General features: G+C 40.8%; 2 protein-coding genes across 3 annotated transcripts in view; one reads left to right on the plus strand and one right to left on the minus strand.

Moving 5' to 3' along the window:
- LOC111977879 (nucleolar RNA helicase 2) overlaps positions 1–11934 on the plus strand; it is a 21495-nt gene extending 9561 nt beyond the window's left edge. For both annotated transcript variants that reach the window (XM_024007641.2, XM_070448612.1), the window contains exons 6-14: positions 2918–3035; positions 3977–4162; positions 4319–4464; positions 5053–5202; positions 10024–10185; positions 10301–10654; positions 10790–10924; positions 11108–11152; positions 11474–11934. In XM_024007641.2, the coding sequence (XP_023863409.1) occupies positions 2918–3035; positions 3977–4162; positions 4319–4464; positions 5053–5202; positions 10024–10185; positions 10301–10654; positions 10790–10924; positions 11108–11152; positions 11474–11704 (1527 nt within the window). In that variant the 3' untranslated portion in view covers positions 11705–11934. The remainder of the gene's footprint in view (positions 1–2917; positions 3036–3976; positions 4163–4318; positions 4465–5052; positions 5203–10023; positions 10186–10300; positions 10655–10789; positions 10925–11107; positions 11153–11473) is intronic.
- A 159-nt stretch (positions 11935–12093) lies between these two features.
- Positions 12094–15503, minus strand: irf1a (interferon regulatory factor 1a). The gene is made up of 9 exons (XM_024007643.2): positions 15423–15503; positions 14836–14963; positions 14355–14454; positions 13491–13670; positions 13287–13379; positions 12983–13135; positions 12808–12860; positions 12578–12671; positions 12094–12445 (listed from the first exon to the last, which is right to left on the minus strand). The coding sequence occupies exons 2-9, from the start codon at positions 14920–14922 to the stop codon at positions 12366–12368; spliced, it is 840 nt and encodes a 279-aa protein (XP_023863411.1). The 5' UTR covers positions 14923–14963; positions 15423–15503; the 3' UTR covers positions 12094–12365.
- Between the last annotated feature and the right edge of the window lie 5590 nt (positions 15504–21093).

The raw sequence follows: 21093 nt of genomic DNA on the forward strand, positions 1-21093 counted from the left end.
TGTTGAGTTATTTTGAGGGGACAGCAAATTTACACTGTTATACAAGCTGTACACTCACTACTTTACATTGTAGCAAAGTGTCATTTCTTCAGTGTTGTCACATGAAAAGATATACTCAAATATTTACAAAAATGTGAGGGGTGTACTCACTTTTGTGATATACTGTATATATAAATGTGTGTTTTAAAGCAGACATAGAATATCCCTTTGAGCATGGTGAAGTTATTGATTACACTTTTGATGGTGTATCAATACACCCAGTCCCTACAAAGATGCAGGTGTCCTTCCTAATTCAGTTACCAGAGAGGAAGGAAACCGCTCAGGGATTTCACCATGAGGCCAATGGTGACTTTAAAACAGTTAGAGTATAAAGGCCTGTGATCGGAGAAAACTGAGGATGGGTCAATGACATTGTAGTTACTGCACAATATTAACCTAATTGATGGAGTGAAAAGGAAGCCTGTAGAAAATAAAAATATTCAAAACATGCATCCTGTTTGAACAAGACATTAAGGTAATACTGGAAAAAATGTGGCAAAGTAAGCAAAAATGTTTTGTACTAAATATGAAGTGTTATGTTTGGGGCATATCCAATACAACACATTACCGAGTACCACTCCATATTTTCAAGCTTAGTAGTGGCTGCATCATGTTATGGGTATGCTTTTCGTTGATAAGGACTGGGGAGTTTTGCGGGATAAATATAAACGGTATAGAGCTAAGCACAGGAAAAATCCTAGAGAAGAACCTGGTTCCGTCTGCTTTCCACCAGACAATGGGAGAAGAATTCACCTTTCAGCAGGACAATGACCTGAAACACAAGGCCAAATCTACACTGGAGTTGCTTACCAAGACGACATTGAATGTTGCAGAGTTATGCTTTTGACTTAAATCTGCTTGAAAATCTATTGCAAGACTAGCAATGATAAACAACCAATTTGACAGAGCTTGAAGAATTTTGTAAAGAATAATGGGCAAATATTGTACAATCCAGGTATGCAAAGCTCTTATACTTACTCAGAAAGACTCAGCTGTAATTTTTCCAACAATTGTTTACAGACAGATTATTTCACTTATAATTCACTGTATCACAATTCCAGGGGTCAGAAGTTTACATACACTAATTTGACTGTGCCTTTAAACAGCTTGGAAAATTCCAGAAAATGATGTCATGGCTATAGAAGCTTCTGATAGGCTAATTGACATCATTTGAGTCAATTGGAGGTGTACCTGTTGATGTTTTTCAAGGCCTAACTTCAAACTCGGTGCCTCTTTGATTGACATCATGGGAAAATCAAAAGAAATCAGCCAAGACCTCAGAAATTATTTTGTAGACCTCCACAAGTCTGGTTCATCCTTTGGAGCAATTTCCAAAAGCCTGAAGGTACCACGTTCATCTGTACAAACAATAGTACTCCAGTATAAATACCATGGGACCACGCAGCCATCATACCGCTCAGGAAGGAGACGTGTTCTGTCTCCTAGAGATTAACGTACTTTGGTGCGAAAAGTGCAAATCAATCCCAGAACAACAGCAAAGGACCTTGTGAAGATGCTGGAGGAAATGGGTACAAAAGTATCTATATCCACAGTAAAACGAGTCCTATATCGACATAAAAGGCCGCTCAGCAAGGAAGAAGCCACTGCTCCAAAACCGCATAATAAAGCCAAACTACGGTTTGCAACTGCACATGGGGACAAAGATTGTACTTTTTGGAGAAATGTCCCCTGGTCTGATGAATCAAAAATAGAACTGTTTGGCCATAGTGACCATCGTTATGTTTGGAGGAAAAGGGGGGAGGCTTGCAAGCCGAAGAACACCATCCCAAACGTGAAGCACGGGGCTGGCAGCATCATGTTGTGGGGGTGCTTTGCTGCAGGAGGGAGTGGTGGACTTTACAGTATAGATGGCATCATGAGGAAGGTACATTATGTGGATATGTTGAAGCAACATCTCAAGACATCAGTCAGGAAGTTAAAGCTTGGTTGCAAATGGGTCTTCCAAATGGACAATGACCCCAAGCATACTTCCAAAGTTGTGGCAAAATGGCTTAAGGACAACAAAGTCAAGGTATTGGAGTGGCCATCACAAAGCCCTGACCTCAATCCTATAGAATATTTGTGGGCAGAACTGACAAAGCGTGTGCGAGCAAGGAGGCCTACATTCCTGACTCAGTTACACCAGCTCTGACAGGAGGAATGGGCCAAACTTCACCCAACTTATTGTGGGAAGCTTGTGAAAGGCTACTCAAAACGTTTGACCCAAGTTAAACAATTTAAAGGCTATGCTACCAAATACTAATTGAGTGTATGTAAACTTCTGACCCACTGGGAATGTGATGAAAGAAAGAAAAGCTGAAATAAATCATTCTCTCTACTATTATTCTGACATTTCACATTCTTAAAATAAAGTGGTGATCCTGTCTGACCTAAGACAGGGAATTTTTACTAGGATTAAATGTCAGTAATTGTGAAAAACTGAGTTTAAATGTATTTGGCTAAGGTCTATGTAAACTTCCGACTTCAACTGTATGTAAATTGTATTTATTTTTCAATAAAGTGAAAAAAATCTATTTAATCTGTTTTGAATTCAGGCTGTAACACAACAAATTGTGGAATAAGTCAAGGAGTATGAATACTTTCTGAAGGCACTGTGTATCAGACAATATCCCACAGGTATGAAGCAAATCTACTTGTTTGCTGTTATATTCATGTTGGTATCCGATTTATAATTGCAGTAAGGCCGGTATCTGTTTAATTTTTTGGGGGGTATATGGCCAATATACCTCACCTCCCCGTGCCTTATTTCTTAAGAATAGTTTTGTGGAGCATCCATAATCTTTTGACCAGAAGGCTTCTGGAACGCTTTATGTTTATCATTAACCGTTTCTCTTTTAATTTTTTAATTTTTTTTAAGGTTCTGTGCCTTGCTCCAACGAGAGAATTGGCTATTCAAGTAGCCAAGGATTTCAAGGACATGACAAAGAAACTGTCTGTTACCTGTTTCTATGGTGGGAGCTCCTACAACCCTCAACGTGAGTAGTATTCCTACAATTGATCTAGTACAAAAATTTGGCTTCATTGCAAAGTGCCTATTATTTACGAGTGGCTGCGGATCCGACCTTTCAGAACCTTTCTTCCCAACAGTTAAAGGTTCCGAAGTCCGCGCATGTGCCGGACCCTCACTCCACACACACTCGTAGAGATAACGCTACTCTGGCAGATGTTGCTTGTTTTTTAAAGTTAGATCAAAGCTTAATAAAGATCACATAAGTATTCTACATAATAGCACAGGATATAATATCAAATGAGTTTTTGTTTTACTACAATGTAAAAACAATTTAAACTGAGCCATTTTGGTTTAAAAAGCTGACTCTTCCAAATGAAAATGGATCACTTTTTCACTTTAATGTCAGTGTAAGATTTTTTTTTAAACACCACCCATTTCTTATGAAATTTTAAGATGATTGTGTGAATGGTCGCATTTTTCTCATGTGGCCACAACAGCGAGCGAGGCAAAATATGTGCTTTGGTTGAAACTTAACATTGGTAGGCTATGCTACAGTTTGTTAACACCGTCTGCTCTAGAATTCACTCGCTGCACATAATTCAAAACAACATTGTAGGCTACTTCGAATTTGTAGCTTATAGCTAAAGTAGATCTAAGTGCATATCCCCATGAAACTGATTGAGATCAAATTATTGATATACAGATGTGGCGTGGATGTTTTACCGGTGAAATTTGAAGAATTATCATCCGCGATTGACAGTGAGACACGTGAAGTGAGGTTCTCTACGGGTAGAGCAAAAGTAGAGAATCCCACACATGCGCATAAGCCACACGACCCCAGCCGCCGGGAAGCGGGGTCCAGAAAAGTCAGATCCTCAGCCTTATTTTTGGGGTGGAACGTAATACTGTAAATTGCATATGGTTAAGTTGATCATATTTGTGGGGGGGAAATGTTTTTCCCCACAGTTGATGCAATCCGCAGTGGCATCGATTTCCTAGTGGGAACTCCAGGTCGTATCAAGGACCATCTACAGAATAACAAACTGGACCTGTCTCAATTGAAGCACGTTGTATTAGATGAAGTGGACCAAATGCTTGATATGGGCTTTGCAGAACAGGTGGAGGAGATACTTTCTGCATCTTACCAAAAAGGTAACGAGACGTTTTCATATGGGATTGTTTGATTTAGGCCATATACTGTAGGTTTACCTTAGGTTGGATGGGAGGCCTTGATAGTATACCTCATCAGTAGTACTGAGTCAGACGATAGTAAATGCACACATCTGATCCAATGTTTTCTGTGTGCAGACTCTGAGAGCAATCCCCAGACCCTGCTCTTCTCTGCCACATGCCCACCATGGGTGTATGTTGTGGCAAAGAAGTACATGAGGCCAACCTATGTGCATGTGGACCTCATTGGCAAAAAGACCCAGAAAGCTGCCACCACAGTAGAGGTAACAAAGAAAAAATATGTTATGCTTTCAACAAGTGATCTTTTATTTTGATTGACAATGGTTTCCACTTTGGTTTAAATATTGGTCAGACTTCAGATTAATTCAGATGAAAATGTTGATCTTTGAAATGTACATTTTAGAAAACAAATGTATAATTTATGCCTTTTTCTATTGAGTAACGTGAAGCCACCAGGCTGCTATTAATACTTTTGTTTTTAATTTTGTTAATAGTTGCATGATTCTTAAGAAATGTACAACAAGTTTCTTAAATATCCTACTTGCTGAACCAGTTTCCTCTGGCTAAAGCTATGCGAGCCTTAAAGCTATGTGAGCCACATTTTTGCCACTTCTGACACTCACACGCAAACCAGTTTCCATATAGCAGAGATATTTAACCTGCCTACACGCCATCTACCTTATTCTGTGGTTCATGTCAAACTGGTAAAATACCACACATTACTGACTTGGCAGTCATATAAAAATGTTTTTCATTTGTTTTGTTTGGTTCACTCGGGCCTACTGAACATTGTCATTTTCACACTTATCAGCACTTTATTAAAAGTTCTCGGTCTCTTGCTCCCCACCCAGCACCTTGCCATTGCGTGTCACTGGTCTCAGAGGGCTGCAGTCATTGGGGATGTGGTCCAGGTGTACAGTGGCAGCCACGGCCGTACCATCGTCTTCTGTGAGACCAAGAAGGATGCCAACGAGCTGTCAATGAACACCTCCATAAAACAGGTACCAGAAACCTGCCATAGCGTTTTTTATTTATTTTGTTACACAGTGCATACAGAACATTTGTGAGGTATGACATTGATACCAGGATCAGAGCCAGTCCTGACCTCCCAGGGGCCCTAAGCAAAATTCTGCTAAGGGTCCCTCCTGCCTGACCCGTGAGCCATGTAAACCATTTGCCATTGTCACACCTGACACCCCAGTGCTCCCACTACAATCCTCCCTCCTTTAAAACAGTTTGCTCCATCTGTCGGTCTAAGAATATGTAGACCTATACAGAATGAGGGATAAACAAACAATATTTATTGAATATAATATTTCCTATAGAATCTTAAGATAAGTGAATATTAACATTAAAATAAATAAGAAATTGTAGAAAATATAAAATGGAGAAAATAATCAAATATAACACTGAGCTTTGGCTCTGCTGCCTCGTAATTAGTCCAGTCCTCACAATATTATACAATTAGCTTTGTCTATACAATGTAAACATAAGCCTATAGGCCATGGCTGCAGCTATAAGTATCAAAATAGTAAAATAAAACCTATACAGCTGTGTGATTAACTTTGGTTCCCTCTACAGCCTGGGCATTTTCAGCATGGGCACCTGTCTATCTGGACTGTCTGGAAGAAATTAAGAAAGTATGTCACATAGTTAGTTAAGCAGTCGTTTACACAAATGCACTTCTGCCATACAATCTTAAATGTTACTAAGTGTGTAAACATTTGAATGTTTGAATTAAAATCTTACCATAAAAATAATACTCTTCTGCACTTTCTTGAGGCAAAATCATCAATGATGTCATCATCATGATGGCCAGATGACTCAAACGTTCCTGTGACATGGAAGACCTCGGGTAGCTTTTTGATGAGCTTTAATTTTGAAAAGCTCCTCTCTGCCAATGTTACTGGTAGGGTGACTGCAATTCTTTGGGCTATCCAAAGGTTAGGATAGAGTTCCTCCAGGTTTTTCTCACAGAGAAAGGAAAGCAGCTCAAAGGCAGTCATCTTATCTGATGGCAGATCAGGTAAATTCTGAATCTCGTGTGCAAGATCCATTCCACTGATGTCACGATCATCTCTGAAGGTTAGAGTATTTTCAACTTCCATGCAGTGAGCCTTTAAAGATCCACGGGACATCTGAGAGGCAGTGCTGAAGTTCAGCAGCACTCTGTATTTGGTTTTCACCTGGTTGAGTGTTTCAAATCTCTCATCCATAGATGTCACAGCAGAGTCGACCACAATGTTGAAGTAGTAGTAAACTTCAATGTTTTTCAGTGCATCAGTCACTGGTTCATCAGAAGCCTCATAGCTGAAATGCCTCTTGCTGTTTCTCAGTCTACTCTCTTTCAGAATAGCCTCCACATTAATTTCTTCATAAATGCTTTTGGCTGTTGTCTGGGCCTCAGCGAATCCAGTTTCCCGGTATGTAGTGAGGGAGGCCTTTGCTTTTGAGATTAAATTCACTGCGATATCCAACTGCATTGAGGCGGATTGGAGGAGCTTGTTCACCTTGTTTGTCATTCTCATTATCCCACCATACGACACAGTAAATCAAGAAGCGGTAGGACCCAACTTACTCTGCGAGTGCTTCTGCCTCCACTTTGGCCACAGGATTGTTGATCATCTGCCTGGCTTTCAGTAATGCCTCCCGAACCTCAGAAGCCTGATACCTGAATGCATGAAGACTTTGGAGCCTACTCTCTCATCATGTCACTCCGTGACTTCACGGTTATGTTCACATGTTTCTTCAAAACACTCCCATCTTTGTGTGCCAGCTGAAAAGAACATGAAGAGCTTTTGCACATGCCCAAAAAACCCAACTGCATCTTTTGAAGATTTGGCAGCATCTGCAATGACAAGGTTTAGAGTATGTGCTCCACATGGTACGAACACAGCTCTGGGATATTTTTTGAGCAGTCTGGCTTGTACTCCTTGGTGCTTGCCCTTCATGTTGGCCCCATTATGATAAGCTTGCCCTCTGTAATCTTCAAATGGAATCTTCAGCTCGTTCAGCTTATCTAAGATGACAGTGGACAGATTCATGCCTGTTGTAACCTCAACATTCACAAAGCAGAGGAAGTGCTCCTTGATCTCTGGCTTTCCCTTTAAAGCTACACTTCTCAGAATAATGGACATTTGCTCCTGGTGACTGTCAGGTGTACAGTCCAAGATAATGGAGAAGTTCTTTGAGTCTCTTACTTGAGTCACTATTGCTTCCAGAATCTTGTCACTCACAATCTGTACCAGCTCATTCTGTGCGCACTTCCCAAAGTAATGAGCATGTGTCTCTCCATCTTTCATTTTGCTGAGATGATTTTCAAATTTTGCCAGTAATTCAACCTCTTTTAGGAAGTTTCCATTATCTGGTTGGAAGAGTTTGTCTGATGAACCCCTGAATGCTAGGTTTCTTTCAGCCAGAGACTGGGTGATACTTATTAAACGTGTAAGGACATCCTGCCATCTCTTTCTTTCAGCCTCAAATTGTCATTTGTATCTGATCAGGAGTCTGTTCCCGACTTAGGCGCAGATCAAGTTCTCTCCACTTAATCATATTGTTTGTGTGTTCAGGACTACCCGCATGGTGTTTCAGAATGCCGTTGATATTTGACCAGACATTCAAGCCTTCCTTTATTTTGTAATCTTTTAGAAAAGAGCTTACAGCAAAAACAATACACAGCGTAGTTTTTGATTATGAAAGCCAGCTCCTGGTAATCTTTTCCCCATTTGACAGCTGTTTCTGTAATAAGCCTGAATGGAAACCTCTTCTGGACTTGTCTTTAGGGTAAGAAAAATTCAGTCCTGGTTTGAATGGACCTCTGCACACTAAGTATGTTAAGACTGGGGGCCAATCTGCTGTGTAATTTGGTGGAGCAGCAACTGTTCTATTAGGGTCTGAGCAGCTTGTATCTGATACTGGCTGCACACCTCTGGTTGTGCTAGTACTGGCTGAGGCTGCCTGTACTTCACCTGGGCCTGTGTTAGTACTTGCTGAAGACGGTTGTATTGGGTCTGTGTTACTATTTGCTGAAGCTGCCAGTACTGGGTCTGTGTTAGTATTTGCTGAAGCTGCCAGTACTGGGTCTGGTTTTAGTATTTGCTGAAGCTGCCAGTTACTGGGTCCTGTGTTAGTATTTGCTGAAGACGGTTGTACTGGGTCTGTGTTTACTATTTGCTGAAGCTGCCAGTACTGGGTCTGTGTTAGTATTTGCTGAAGCCGGCTGTACTGGTTCTGTGTTACTATTTGCTGAAGCTGCCAGTACTGGGTCTGGTGTTAGTATTTGCTGAAGCTGCCAGTACTGGGTCTGTGTTAGTATTTGCTGAAGACGGTTGTATTGGGTCTGTGTTACTATTTGCTGAAGCTGCCAGTACTGGGTCTGTGTTAGTATTTGCTGAAGCTGCCAGTACTGGGTCTGTGTTAATATTTGCTGAAGCCGGCTGTACTGGGTCTGTGTTACTATTTGCTGAAGCTGCCAGTACTGGTCTGTGTTAGTATTTGCTGAAGCTGCCGTACTGGGTCTGTGTTAGTATTTGCTGAAGACGGTTGTATTGGGTCTGTGTTACTATTTGCTGAAGCTGCCAGTACTGGGTCTGTGTTAGATTTGCTGAAGCTGCCAGTACTGGGTCTGTGTTAATATTTGCTGAAGCCGGCTGTACTGGGTCTGTGTTAAGTACTGACTGAGTCTGGATGTGGATCAACAGGATGGATGGATCAACTGAGTCTGTGCTTCAACTGGCTGATGATCCAGCATCTCTACTGACAAACTTAAGCATAGTACCTGTAAATTATAGGTAAAATTAATAATAGTATTGTTATCAGCTGCATCAGGCCCATTCAAACTGGCTCCCCCAGATTTCCTTTTATTCAATTTCAAATATAAAATACTATTTATACTATGGTTTGGCTGAATACTTGATGGTTATTATTTACTGAGTGATGTGCATCCATATTGCCCAGTATGCCCAGCTAATCAACATTTTAAATTCAATATATAAATCAATGTCAATCCATTGCTTTCCATCTTGCATTAGTCCAGAGTTGTAACTAAACCTTGACTGAGAGACTAGATAATCATTGTCTTGTTTTAAAATGATGTGCGCCTATGAGGAGTGCCATCACGCCCATATATTGTCTGGACTGGTCCCAACAGAGGTTGCTGCTGGAAAGCGCAAGTTTCATTTCGTGCACGTGAACGCACGTTCACGTGGTTATCTTTTCCAAGCTGAAGTTTATAAACACCATTGCCCGTTGGTGTTTATCAAACGTAATAAATATTTGTATTTCACTCTCAGTTTTGTCAGGCACAAAGTCACAGGACACAGCCCTGGAAGTGGCTGGCAAGCAAGCAAGACAAAGACAGACCAAGAGATGCACTGCCCAGCTAGGTTAGCAAGACAGACAGACTAGAGAGAGATGCACTGTAAGCTAGCACATCAACTTAACATTCATGTTATTTGCTGACATCAATCTTGGAGAGGAGAGAACACAAGTTTACCTGATTGCTGTTCCCTCAATTCACTCTCATTGTGTTTTTTTTCTTCTTTTTTAGTGACCAGAAGGATAGTTCCGCTTCACCCTCTCAATTAAGTTGTAAACATTGACACCCACTTTGGCATGAGGGGGAGGCGGGGCCCTTGCGTAATTTGCAGGTCCCTACTCAAATTGCGTAGTAAGCGTATAGGTCTGTCCAGGATAAACATGGAAGGTTAGACCTTGAGATGTAAATTACATTGAAAATGAAGTGAGATAGTTGACTTTATTTGTAATGGGTTCATTGGCTGATTCATTATCTGACTGATTGTGATAAATGTTGAATGTTACAGAGTTCCCAGTCACTTCATGGGGACATTCCTCAGAAGCAGAGGGAGATCACATTGAAAGGCTTCAGAAGTGGCACCTTTGAGGTCTTGGTGGCCACCAACGTTGCTGCTCGTGGGTTGGACATCCCAGAGGTAGACCTGGTCGTGCAGTGCTCACCCCCAAAGGTAGACAAATACGGTGATAACTGTTAGTTTGCTCTTATACCTGTGTAGTAACACTTTAATCGATCTAGTAAGAACAATGTATTAAAATATGAACGTTGCTTTGACCCTCTACCAGGATGTGGAGTCATACATTCACCGGTCAGGTCGCACTGGTAGGGCTGGCAGGACAGGCGTCTGCATCTGTTTCTACCAACGCAAAGAGGAAGACCAGCTCCGATACGTAGAGCAGAAAGCAGGCATCACATTTAAGAGAGTTGGAGTGCCCACTGCCAATGACATCATCAAATCCTCCAGTAAAGACGCAGTGAGGTTTTTAGACTCTGTGCCTCCCCAAGCCATTGAGTACTTCCGTGTGTCTGCTACCAAGCTGATTGAGGAGCGTGGGGCCGTGGATGCCCTGGCTGCCGCCCTGGCACACATATCAGGTGCCACTGCCCTGGAGCAGAGGTCCCTCCTCAACTCTGACGCTGTGAGTGTTCAGGCTCTACTAACTCACACATTCAGTGCCATTTATATGTAGCAATTGAATAATGAATGACATGTAAATGCCCTGAATGGTTTGAACTTATATTTAATGTTCATGTTTGTTGTTCAAACCTTCCAGGGCTACACCACAATGACAATGAACTGCTCCCAGGAGCTGCACAACATTGGCTGTGCTTGGCGTGGTCTAAAGGAGCAGCTGGGAGAGGAGATTAACGATGCGATCCGGGGGATGACCTTCCTCAAGGGCAAAATGGTAGGCTTGTCATTTAATGTCCCTCAGGTCGGGAGGGGACAGGTGACGTCTCTGTTTTCACCTTTGAAATAAAACCACCCTCATTCACTGTTAGTACTATAATGACAATACTATTGAGACTGTAATTGACTTGCCTAATGTTAAGTGAAAATATTAATATTATGAGTGAATTTTGTTTTGCAGGGAGTCTGTTTTGATGTTCCAGCTGACAAAGTAAAGGAGTACCAAGTAAGTAGAAAGCAGAGATACCTTTCCTCTTAACTGTGAGCAATTGGACACATGTAAAAGGCTTGGTGTAAGGTGATTCAAAGCTAAGAGGAGCAGTTATCCAAGCCCTTTTTTCAAACTGAATTTTCATTGTGTGCAGTTTGGTGTATTATTTCCCCAGCCGTACTGTCAAGCTTTGTATGAGTGATGCTACTCCTCAAGTTTCACAACAAAAGCAATCCCTCATTCGTAAAAAACAAAACAAAAAACGTAGATAATGTGGTTAGTAACACAGAGACACTATTGTACTTGTGGTGACCACTCCAGTTTTATTTTCCTCAGGATGCATGGCAGGATGGTAGGCGTTGGCAGCTGTCAATCGCCACAGAGCTCCCTGAGCTGGAGGAGAAACAGCGCATGGGTGGTGACCGTGGATACGGACGCTCCTTCGGTGGACGTGGTGGTGGAGGACGAGGGGGTGGCCATGGCTTCAGAAACGGCGGCGGTGGTGGCAACTGGAGAGGAGGTGGAGGCAGTCATAAACGCAGCTTCAGCAGTGCATTTGATTATTAACCACAGACTTCCCATTCTCTGGACTGATGACATGGCTGTCTGTTTCCTGCACAGCAAGCTGGTGGTTTTTACTGGTGTTTGTGAGACTGGCTAACCCTGTGCCCGAAAGTATATCCTCAAAATATGTATGAGCTGATTGCTTTGCAATTATATATTTCACTATCTCTACTTGATAAACTCATTCATTGGAATYAGATGTTTTTTCATTAAAGGTGGTCTGAGGAATGAAATGGTTGTCTGCTCTATTTTGGGGGGGTTTTCTTTCTTTTTTTGTACCTGCTCCTTTTTATCCTAAAGAAAGAAATTCCTCCATGGACTTTGCTTCATGTATCTTGAAGGGCATTTCCTGAGATACTGTGCTAATACTCTCCATTTAAGTTTCTAGAAGAGTTTGTAGTTATAATGAAAACAACTTTAAACATATAGGCCTTTTGTCAATTTAAGTTTAATAAAAAGGCAAACATTTTAGGGGGAAAAAATCTATTCTACAATGACAGTTCAGCTTAATGTGATTKACTCAGTTTTTAATGTACTGTATGTGCTTACAGTTCATCTGAATACAGCATTATAGAATTGTGCTTGGCTTGGAAGAAAAATGTCTCCACCTTTTTCAGGGATTTTAGCATGGCAGTCTGTTAGATGCATGTTGCTCCCACTCATCTTATAGAAGTGGTCTTTGCTGTGCACTCTGTGTGTAGCAATCGGTCTGTAAGGGATACCCCAAGTAATCCATATCCTCACCTGTAGAGTGGAGGATAAACATATTGAGAAGAATTTCCCACCCCAAAAAGTTAACCATATCTGAGGAAATTATTTGAAAAAGTTGTCRGTTTAGAGAGTAAAGAGAAAGTAGGCAGTAGCCAAGTGCCTTACAGTAACAGTCCACCCAGCCGGTGGCTGCTGCCCTCCAGCTTCTGTTCTCATTAGACTGGCTCCAGTGCTCTATGGTTTTTAGGTGATCAACTATCTGCAGGAGCACATATCACTGGTTTAAAATTGTAGATGCATGGAATGTKATTTTAATTTATGTACATATATTAGCCATATTAACGAACTTACAAATGACAATTCTGAAATCACAGAKACTTCAACTGCTAGTTTACCTTGAATACAGCCTCTGCTTGCTCATTGTCGTCAGTGGTAGTATCAGATCTTTCTGTATACGTAAAAATAAGGRCATGCATAAAGTTATTTCTAGAAAGAAAAAAAGTAATGCGCTTGAACTACTTTTGTATGTACATACATTGGCACTTTAGCTATATACTTAGCAGCTCTTACCATGCACTTCAGGTGTTAAGGATGACTGGTGAGAGTAGGACTGTTCTGGTGACTGTTCATCCTTTATGGTGTTGTAGGCAGGGTAATTGTCATTGACATGAAATATACCAGGGCTGTGACTGGCCTGCCCACCTCTATACTTCAGGAAAACCTCTATGGAAACAGGGGTGACTGATGCTTAATTAAACATTGAATTTGACAGAAGGCTTGATACCAAGAGAACCAAATTCATTGATCAACACACCATAAGAGAATGCAGGACAGTGACTTTCTGRCAATACACTATGTAGTTATTTGTCCCTACCTGCAAATCTATCCAGTGGCGCACAAGAACCTGCGTGAGTTTCTGAGAGGGAGATCAGACTTTGTTTTATGGCAACATCTGACTCCTTTAGTCCTAGACAGCAACAAAATAAATGGCAGCAAATAACACGACTGTCATTATTATCACTGGGCTATATTCCGTCATTGAGATGTTTACGCTTGATYGCTTTCTAAAGCTACTCACCTTTTCTTTGTTTGGTCATTTTAATAAAAGGCAGCATCATGTAAACCCTGAAAGCATTACTGCCCTTCTTGATGCTCTTGTCTTGTAGCTCTTTCACATCGGGTAAAGAGTTCAGGGCACATCGGAAGTTGGCTTTCCATGTCTTCGGATCAGGCTTGTCTATCCCAGGTTTGTATCTGCCTTGAACCAAAGGGATAAAATTAATTAATCAAAGGAAAACTGAACGGTGTCATTTTACATACAAGCAAGGATGAGCAAGTATTGTTTTATCCCAAAGGTTCTCACTACTGACTTAGAAAACATGCACAAATAGGTCAATTTGTTGCTCTTGTCAGTACAGATAAAAATTCTAGCAATTGATAAAATTATCCATATCTACAACAATGGAAATGGATTTTCCKATCCATAGATCTGAATACATCATAAACATTTAGTTTGACTTGTGTGACGTGTTTACAGGCAGATGGCTTTTCAGTGTTTCAGTTGCTATGGCCATTGTASATTGAATATGAGAATAAGGCTCAAATCTTTGATAAGGTATAATCCATAAGGGTCATGTAAAAATGCAGAACTCTGTTCTTTAGGTCCATGATCCAAACACTAGACACAATGAAGTGGATATTTAGTGCTGACCTGGATGTATTATAATTTATAATATCAAGTATCAGTGACAAATATTGGAGCAAGCAAACTGATACATTTGCTGCTATTCTAACTTGCTTTAGAGATGTGATAAATGCACTTTACCGGCAACGGACCATGCGAAACTTGGGTATACATAATACCTTCATACCATGGTGGAAGAGAGCTTTTCATGGTGCAATCAGAGAGCTTTGTCCGTTGGTGTCTGAACTTGCTTCTTACCTGTGTGTATCGCCCAGTTTCGGAACAAAGTGGCGTCCTTSTCTATATTCCAACCATGTCGAGCCGCATGCTTCCAAGGAATCTGAAAAACTTGAGCTGTCTAAAGATCAAAGCAGAGTAGTCCAAATGGTAAACCTTTTATCTTTTCATATCTGGACTGTGACAAAAGCAGTATATTCCCAAAAGAAAGAAGTGAGACCTCTATTAGAGAGGGGACTTAAATTATATTGGCTATACCAGAAAGATATTTCACTTGAGATATGAGACCTGTTGGATATGGACCTAAGCATTTTCTGGTGTGAGTGAAGTCTTACAAAATATCTAACTTAAGCAAGATTTTTATGTATCAGACAGTGGACCTAAATGCATTTAAGTGTACAGTATAACCATACTACAAATGTACAAGAACAAAAGCAATGACAATCTGGATTATGACATTTTTATTGTAAAATGATTTAAAACATCTGAAACAATGTTTTACCTCATCACGCCAGGTGACCCCTGGGTATTTCCCAGACTGTATCTGCTCCTCAAGCCAGGGTCGCAGTCTTAGACGACCTTGATGCATCTTCTAATGAACCTAGGGTTGCAGTCTGCCTTACTTCACACCTGACATCCAATAAAACACATTTTGTACCAAAAGGTATTTGTATTATGTTCAACTACATCAACGTCTTGTCCAGGGGATTCAGCATTCAAAACTGTGCTTGATAAGTGAGTATGTGTATGTCCTGGTGATTATAAAATGAGGTGAGGAATGACCCTAAATAGTCAGGTGAATCTCTCAAAGATTATAACAAATAGAAATAAATACTGCATGACAGATTTTTTCTTAAACGATCCCACTCAARTAGTTATACAACTGACTCAATTCTGCKATCACCACACTGTTTAGAACATGCACGATTTTGTCCAACTAGACTGCTTTTAAGACATGAACCAGACCATGCTTAATAATGACTGATGTCTATGTTTTGTGATACTTATCCTTTCATATTTGACTATAATTGATCCCCTATTGATCCCCCCACTGTTTAGAATAATCCTGATAATAGCTACTTCACTAACCTGCGCATGGAATCCTCAAACCTCCTGTGTGCTCGCACTGATGGGGTTCCTTAAACTACCGGTGCCCACACTGACAGGTAGCTAGGTTTCCTGAGAAGTGCATTGTAATTTCAAGGAAACTCTATTACACCCACACAGCACCCTTTAAGGCCCCTCCTCTATGTACAGTGGAAAGAAAAAGTATGTGAACCCTTTGGAATTATCTGAATTTCTGCATAAATTGGTCATAAAATTAGATCTGATCTTCGTCTAAGTCACAACAATAGACAAACACAATGTGCTTAAACTAATAACGCACAAATGATTGTATTTCTTCTTGTCTATATTGAATACATCATTTAAACTTTCACAGTGTAGGTTGGAAAAAGTGTGTGAACCCCTAGGCTAATGACTTCTCCAAAAGCTCAGTCAGGAGTCAGCTAACCTGGAGTCCAATCAATGAGACGAGATTGGAGATGTTGGTTAGAGCTGCCCTGCCCTATAAAAAGCACTCACAAAATGTGAGTTTGCTATTCACAAGAAGCATTGCCTGATGTGAACCATGCCTTGAAGAAAGAGATCTCAAAATACCTGTCACGACTTGACCGAGGCAGGTCTCCTTCCGTTCGGGTGGCGTTCGGCGGTCGTCGTCACCGGCCTATTAGCTGCCACTGTATCCTTTTCTCCCTCCCTATGTGTTTATTGGTTCACCTGTTTTGTATTAGGGTTAATTAGTTGGGGTTATTAGTCAGCCGGCCCGCACGTTTCTTTGTGCGGGATTGTTTGTTTGTAAGTAGTGGTGTTGGTTTGGTGCTACGTGTTTTCTGGACTGTGTTCGTTTCCCGTGTCTGGGGTTGGTTAGAAGTACACCCATTGTGTTAGTAGGGTGGCCTAGTTTGTCCGTGTTCATTAAAGAACATTTGTATTTGCACCTGCTGTTTCCTGCGCTTTGACTTCACACTCCGACCCCAGGCTCTACAATCACTAAGATTAAGAATTGTTGACTTGCATAAAGCTGGAAATTGTTACAAAAGTATATATAAAAGCCTTGATGTTGATCAATTCACGGTAAGACAAACTGTCTATAAATGCAAAAAGTTCAGCACTGTTGCTACTCTCCCTAGGAGTGGCCGTCTTACAAAGTTGACTGCAAGAACACAGCGCAGAATGCTCAATGAGGTTAAGCAGAATCCCAGTGTCAGCTAAAGACTTACATAAATCTCTGGCATGCTAACATTCTGTTGACGAGTCTACAATACCTAAAACACTAAACAAGAATGGGTGTTCAAGGAGGACGTCACGGAAGAAGCCACTGCTGTCCAAAAAAAACATTGCTGCGCGTCTGAGTTCGCAAAAGAGCATCTGGATCTTCCAAGCGCTACTGGCAAAATATTCCGTGGACAGATGAAACTACAGTTGAGTTGTTTGGAGGAACATACAACACTATGTGTGGAGAAAAAAGGCACAACACTCCAACATCAAAACCTCACCCCACTGTAAAGTATGGTGGAGGGAGCATCGTGGTTAGGGCTGCTTTGCTGCCTCAGGGCCTGGACAGCTTGCTATCATTGACGGAAAAATGAATTCCCAAGTTTATCAATACATTTAGCAGGAGAATGTAAGGCTATCTGTCCACCAATTGAAGCTCAACAGATGTTGGGTGATGCAACAGGACAACAAGAAAAAACACAGAAGTAAATCAACAACAGAATGGGCTTCAAGAGAAGAAAATGCGCCTTCTGGAGTGGCCCAGTTAGAGTCCTGACCTCAACCCGATTGAGATGCTGTGGCATGACCTCAAAAGAGAGGTTCACACCAAACATCCCAAGAATATTGCTGAACTGATATGGTTTTGTAAAGKGGAATGGTCCAAAATTCCTCCTGACCGTTGTGCAGMTCTGAATGGCAACTACAGAAAATGTTTGGTTGAGGTTATTGCTGCAAAAAGGAGGGTCAACCAGTTATTAAATCCAAGGGTTCACATACTTTTTCCACCCTGCACTGTGAATGTTTACACGGTGTGTTCAGTAAAGACATGAAAACGTAACATTMTTTGTTTGTTATTAGTTTAAGCAGACTGRGTTTGTCTATTATTGTGACTTAGATGAAGATCAGATCAAATGACAAATCTATGCAGAAATCCAGGTAATTCCAAAGGGTTCACATATTTTTCTTGCCACTGTACATTATATACAGAAATATGACTCCCACACAAAAAAAACTAGATTGTAACAACTTGTAGCCTTACATACACTGAGTATACAAAACATGAGYAAAACCTTTCTAATATTGAGTTGCTACCCCTTTTGCCCTCAGAACACCCTCAATTTGTCGGGGCATGGGCTCTACAAGGGGTCGAAAACCGTTCCACAGGGATGCTTMCCCATGTTGACTCCATTGCTTCAGACAGTTGTGTCAAGTTGGCTGGATGTCCTTTGGGTAGTGGTCCATTGTTGATACACATGGGAAACTGTTGAGRGTGAAAAACCCAGCAGCGTTGCAGTTCTTGACACACTCAAACTGGTGCGCCTGGCACCTACTACCATACTTAGTTAAATATTTTGTCTTGACCATTCACCCTCAACGGTGCACATACACAATCCATGTCTCAATTGTCTCAAAGCTTAAAAATCCTTCTTTAACCTGTCTCCTCACCTTTATCTACACTGATTGAAGTGGATGCAACAAGTGACATCAATAAGGGATCATGCTTTCACCTGGATTCACCTGGTCAGTCTATGTCATGGAAAGAGCATGTTCTTAATGTTTTGTACACTCAGTGTATAACAGCGCTTTGGTCYGTGAAGCTTTATGCTAGAAAAGCTGTAAAATACCCAGGACATGACTCCAATGCATATGGAGATATCATTGATCCATTTCTTTGACATTCAGATTCTGAGCTAAAACCATAGTGGAGGAGACAAAAAATGCAATCTAATTCTGTCACCTTAAATTMATTAAGTTATTCACTTTCTGATTAAGCTATTCACAGGGTGGTGAAAGTGKAAATACTGCTCAGTGGCCAGGATGTGGACCATCAGACAAGACAAAGCTTTACGTGASCATTTCTTAAATTTATGAAGATAGTTTGATTACTGGCATATGRATTGAGAAGAGAAAAATACCATCTTGAGATATTATTTCAATGAATAGCTTGCATGAATGTTGTGTGATGAGGATGGATGGATACTGTGCCATGATATTGTTTGTTTACCAAATGGAACTTCAGTGTTGTGATAGAGTGTTGAGAGCTTGCAGTTTGGCTCATTGTGGCATACGGCAAAAAACTGTATCTTGTCTCCATGTGTCCACTTTCTGCTCAAGATTAATGGTCAGAWTCAGTGGAGGCTGCTGAGGGGAGGACGGGTCATTACACTCGATTCTAACCAGTATTATGAGCCGTCCTCCCCTCAGCAGCCTCAGATTTCACTTGTATGTGTGTAACAGTATTGCTTCCGTCCCTCTGAGTGGAATCCTTTAAGAAACCTTAAAGCCTAAGGCTTTTTTTGACGTTTTTCATTACCTTCACATTTGGGCTTCTACAGGCATTTATGTAAWAGGCACCATCAACTGTTTTAGGTCTATGGATTCAGCKCACTGTCAGTGACKAAAAAATATGTCAAAACWAACTTTTGAGACACTTACTGTATATAAGTGATAATGTGCCATAAAGGCAAAAAAATCTAAAAACTCATATTGAAATTCTTTGTTTTTTACTTGAAAAGCACTGCAAACTATAATGAACAAGATATCCAACACCAGATTGTGGTTCACCCAGGTCTTGAGTACCTCTGTAAGTTTTAGGGGGGGAAAATGTCAAACAAACCAACAACTACTGTCCACTGTCCACAACTGCTGAATACTGTCCACATCTGCTTTTCAACAGAACAAAAATCCCAATCACAAAGAATTGTCATGTCTTTCACAGTTGGAAGCCATTCCTAATGTCACATTGGGTCACCTCATTAGTGGGACTAGTTCCCCATCTACTGGCCTTTCATGTGTATTGCGCCTTAGGGAAAGACTTTATAGGCATTGTTGTTGTACATGAAGTTGCAGCTGATTTTTTTTGTTTGTTAAAGGGTCCTGTACCATCTCTTGTGGGGCACAGTGTAGTACCAAAGATTTTTACAACTACACCAAGATGGGGCTTCCGAGTGGCGCAGCAGTCTAAGGCARTGCATCTCAGTGCTAAAGGCGTCACTACAGACCCTGGTTCAACCCTGGGCTGTATCACAACCAGCTGTGATCAGGAGTCCCATAGGGCAGTGCACAATTGTCTCTTTGCTTATTTCCTTTAGGGAACGCCTACTCTGTGAAATGCACATGAGTAATAACTAAATTCGCCTTTGCTCTACTTCTAAACAAAAATTACTTTGGCAAAATGTAAAGTCTACAAAACACAGTCCACTCTGTCCGTAACAGATTTTAGTTTTATGAACAGAAAACTGTATTGAGATCAAATGTTTAATTGATGAGAAAATTAGCAGAATGTTAGCCAAAATCCTTCTCGTTACATCTTATTTGGTAGTGAGTGGAAACGTCAAGCGGATGCTTCAAATGTATACATCCGGTGAAATATCTGTCTCATTGTTCTGTCTGTGGTAGTACTGTAGTGCCCATCCACCTGGTGAAGAGGTGGTTGCCATCTCTGATCCACCTCAGTGGGGTGGTTGTTTGGTCTGGCTCATCTAAAATTGATTTAGAAATTAGTTCTACATTGTAAAAATGTTGCCACATTTCAAAAGCAGAAAATCCTTCATTACCAACATTTTTTTTCCAGTGGTGTTTTTATCCCTCCATTCAGCTCAGTGGTGTGAAGGGGATAATGTTATAACCTGCCCACCGAGGTAAAGACAGTTTCAGGTTGGATATTCAACGGATATTTGCCTGTAGATTTCCTTACATCCACCAACAGTAGTTAGGGACCGTCAACATAGTGACAAATCAAATGTTTCAAATTTCAATAGCTCTTTAACCATTACTCCGAAAACATTAAAAACTGGTTGTAGCTAACCCGATGGCATAGACACACATTGCACACACTTTCTTTTTTTGATTTACATCTCGCACTATTTTAAATTATTTATTTAGATTTTTGAATTTCAATAGCTCATTGGTCATTGGTCACCTACTGACTTCACACAAGGTTCAGAATGTCCACTCAGTGGGCCTACACATTGCACACCCTTTAGTTTATCCATTTTCATTTCACATGATTTTACATGAATTTTTCTAAATGTAAAATTTCAATAGCTCCTTGGTCATGTGACCTAATGACTTCAAACAAGGTTCAGAATGTCCACTCAGTGGGCCTACACATTGCACACCCTTTAGTTTGTCAATTTTCATCTCACAAGATTTTACATACATTTTTCAAAATTTTAAATTTCAATAGCTCCCTGGTCATGTGACCTAATAACTTCAAACAAGGTTCAGAATGTCCACTGACTACCCTTCTATATTGCACACCCTTTAGTTTGTCAATTTTCATCTTTCATTTTCATTCATTTTTTAAAAATACATTTTACCCCCTTTTCTCCCCGATTTTCGTGGTATCCAATTGCTAGTAATTACTATCTTGTCTCATCGCTACAACTCCCATACGGGCTCGGGAGAGACGAAGGTTGAAAGCCATGCGTCCTCCGAAACACAACCCAACCAAGCCGCACTGCTTCTTAACACAGCGCGC

The sequence above is a fragment of the Salvelinus sp. IW2-2015 genome, linkage group LG18 (assembly GCF_002910315.2).
Source record: "Salvelinus sp. IW2-2015 linkage group LG18, ASM291031v2, whole genome shotgun sequence".
NCBI classification, from domain to species: domain Eukaryota; kingdom Metazoa; phylum Chordata; class Actinopteri; order Salmoniformes; family Salmonidae; genus Salvelinus; species Salvelinus sp. IW2-2015.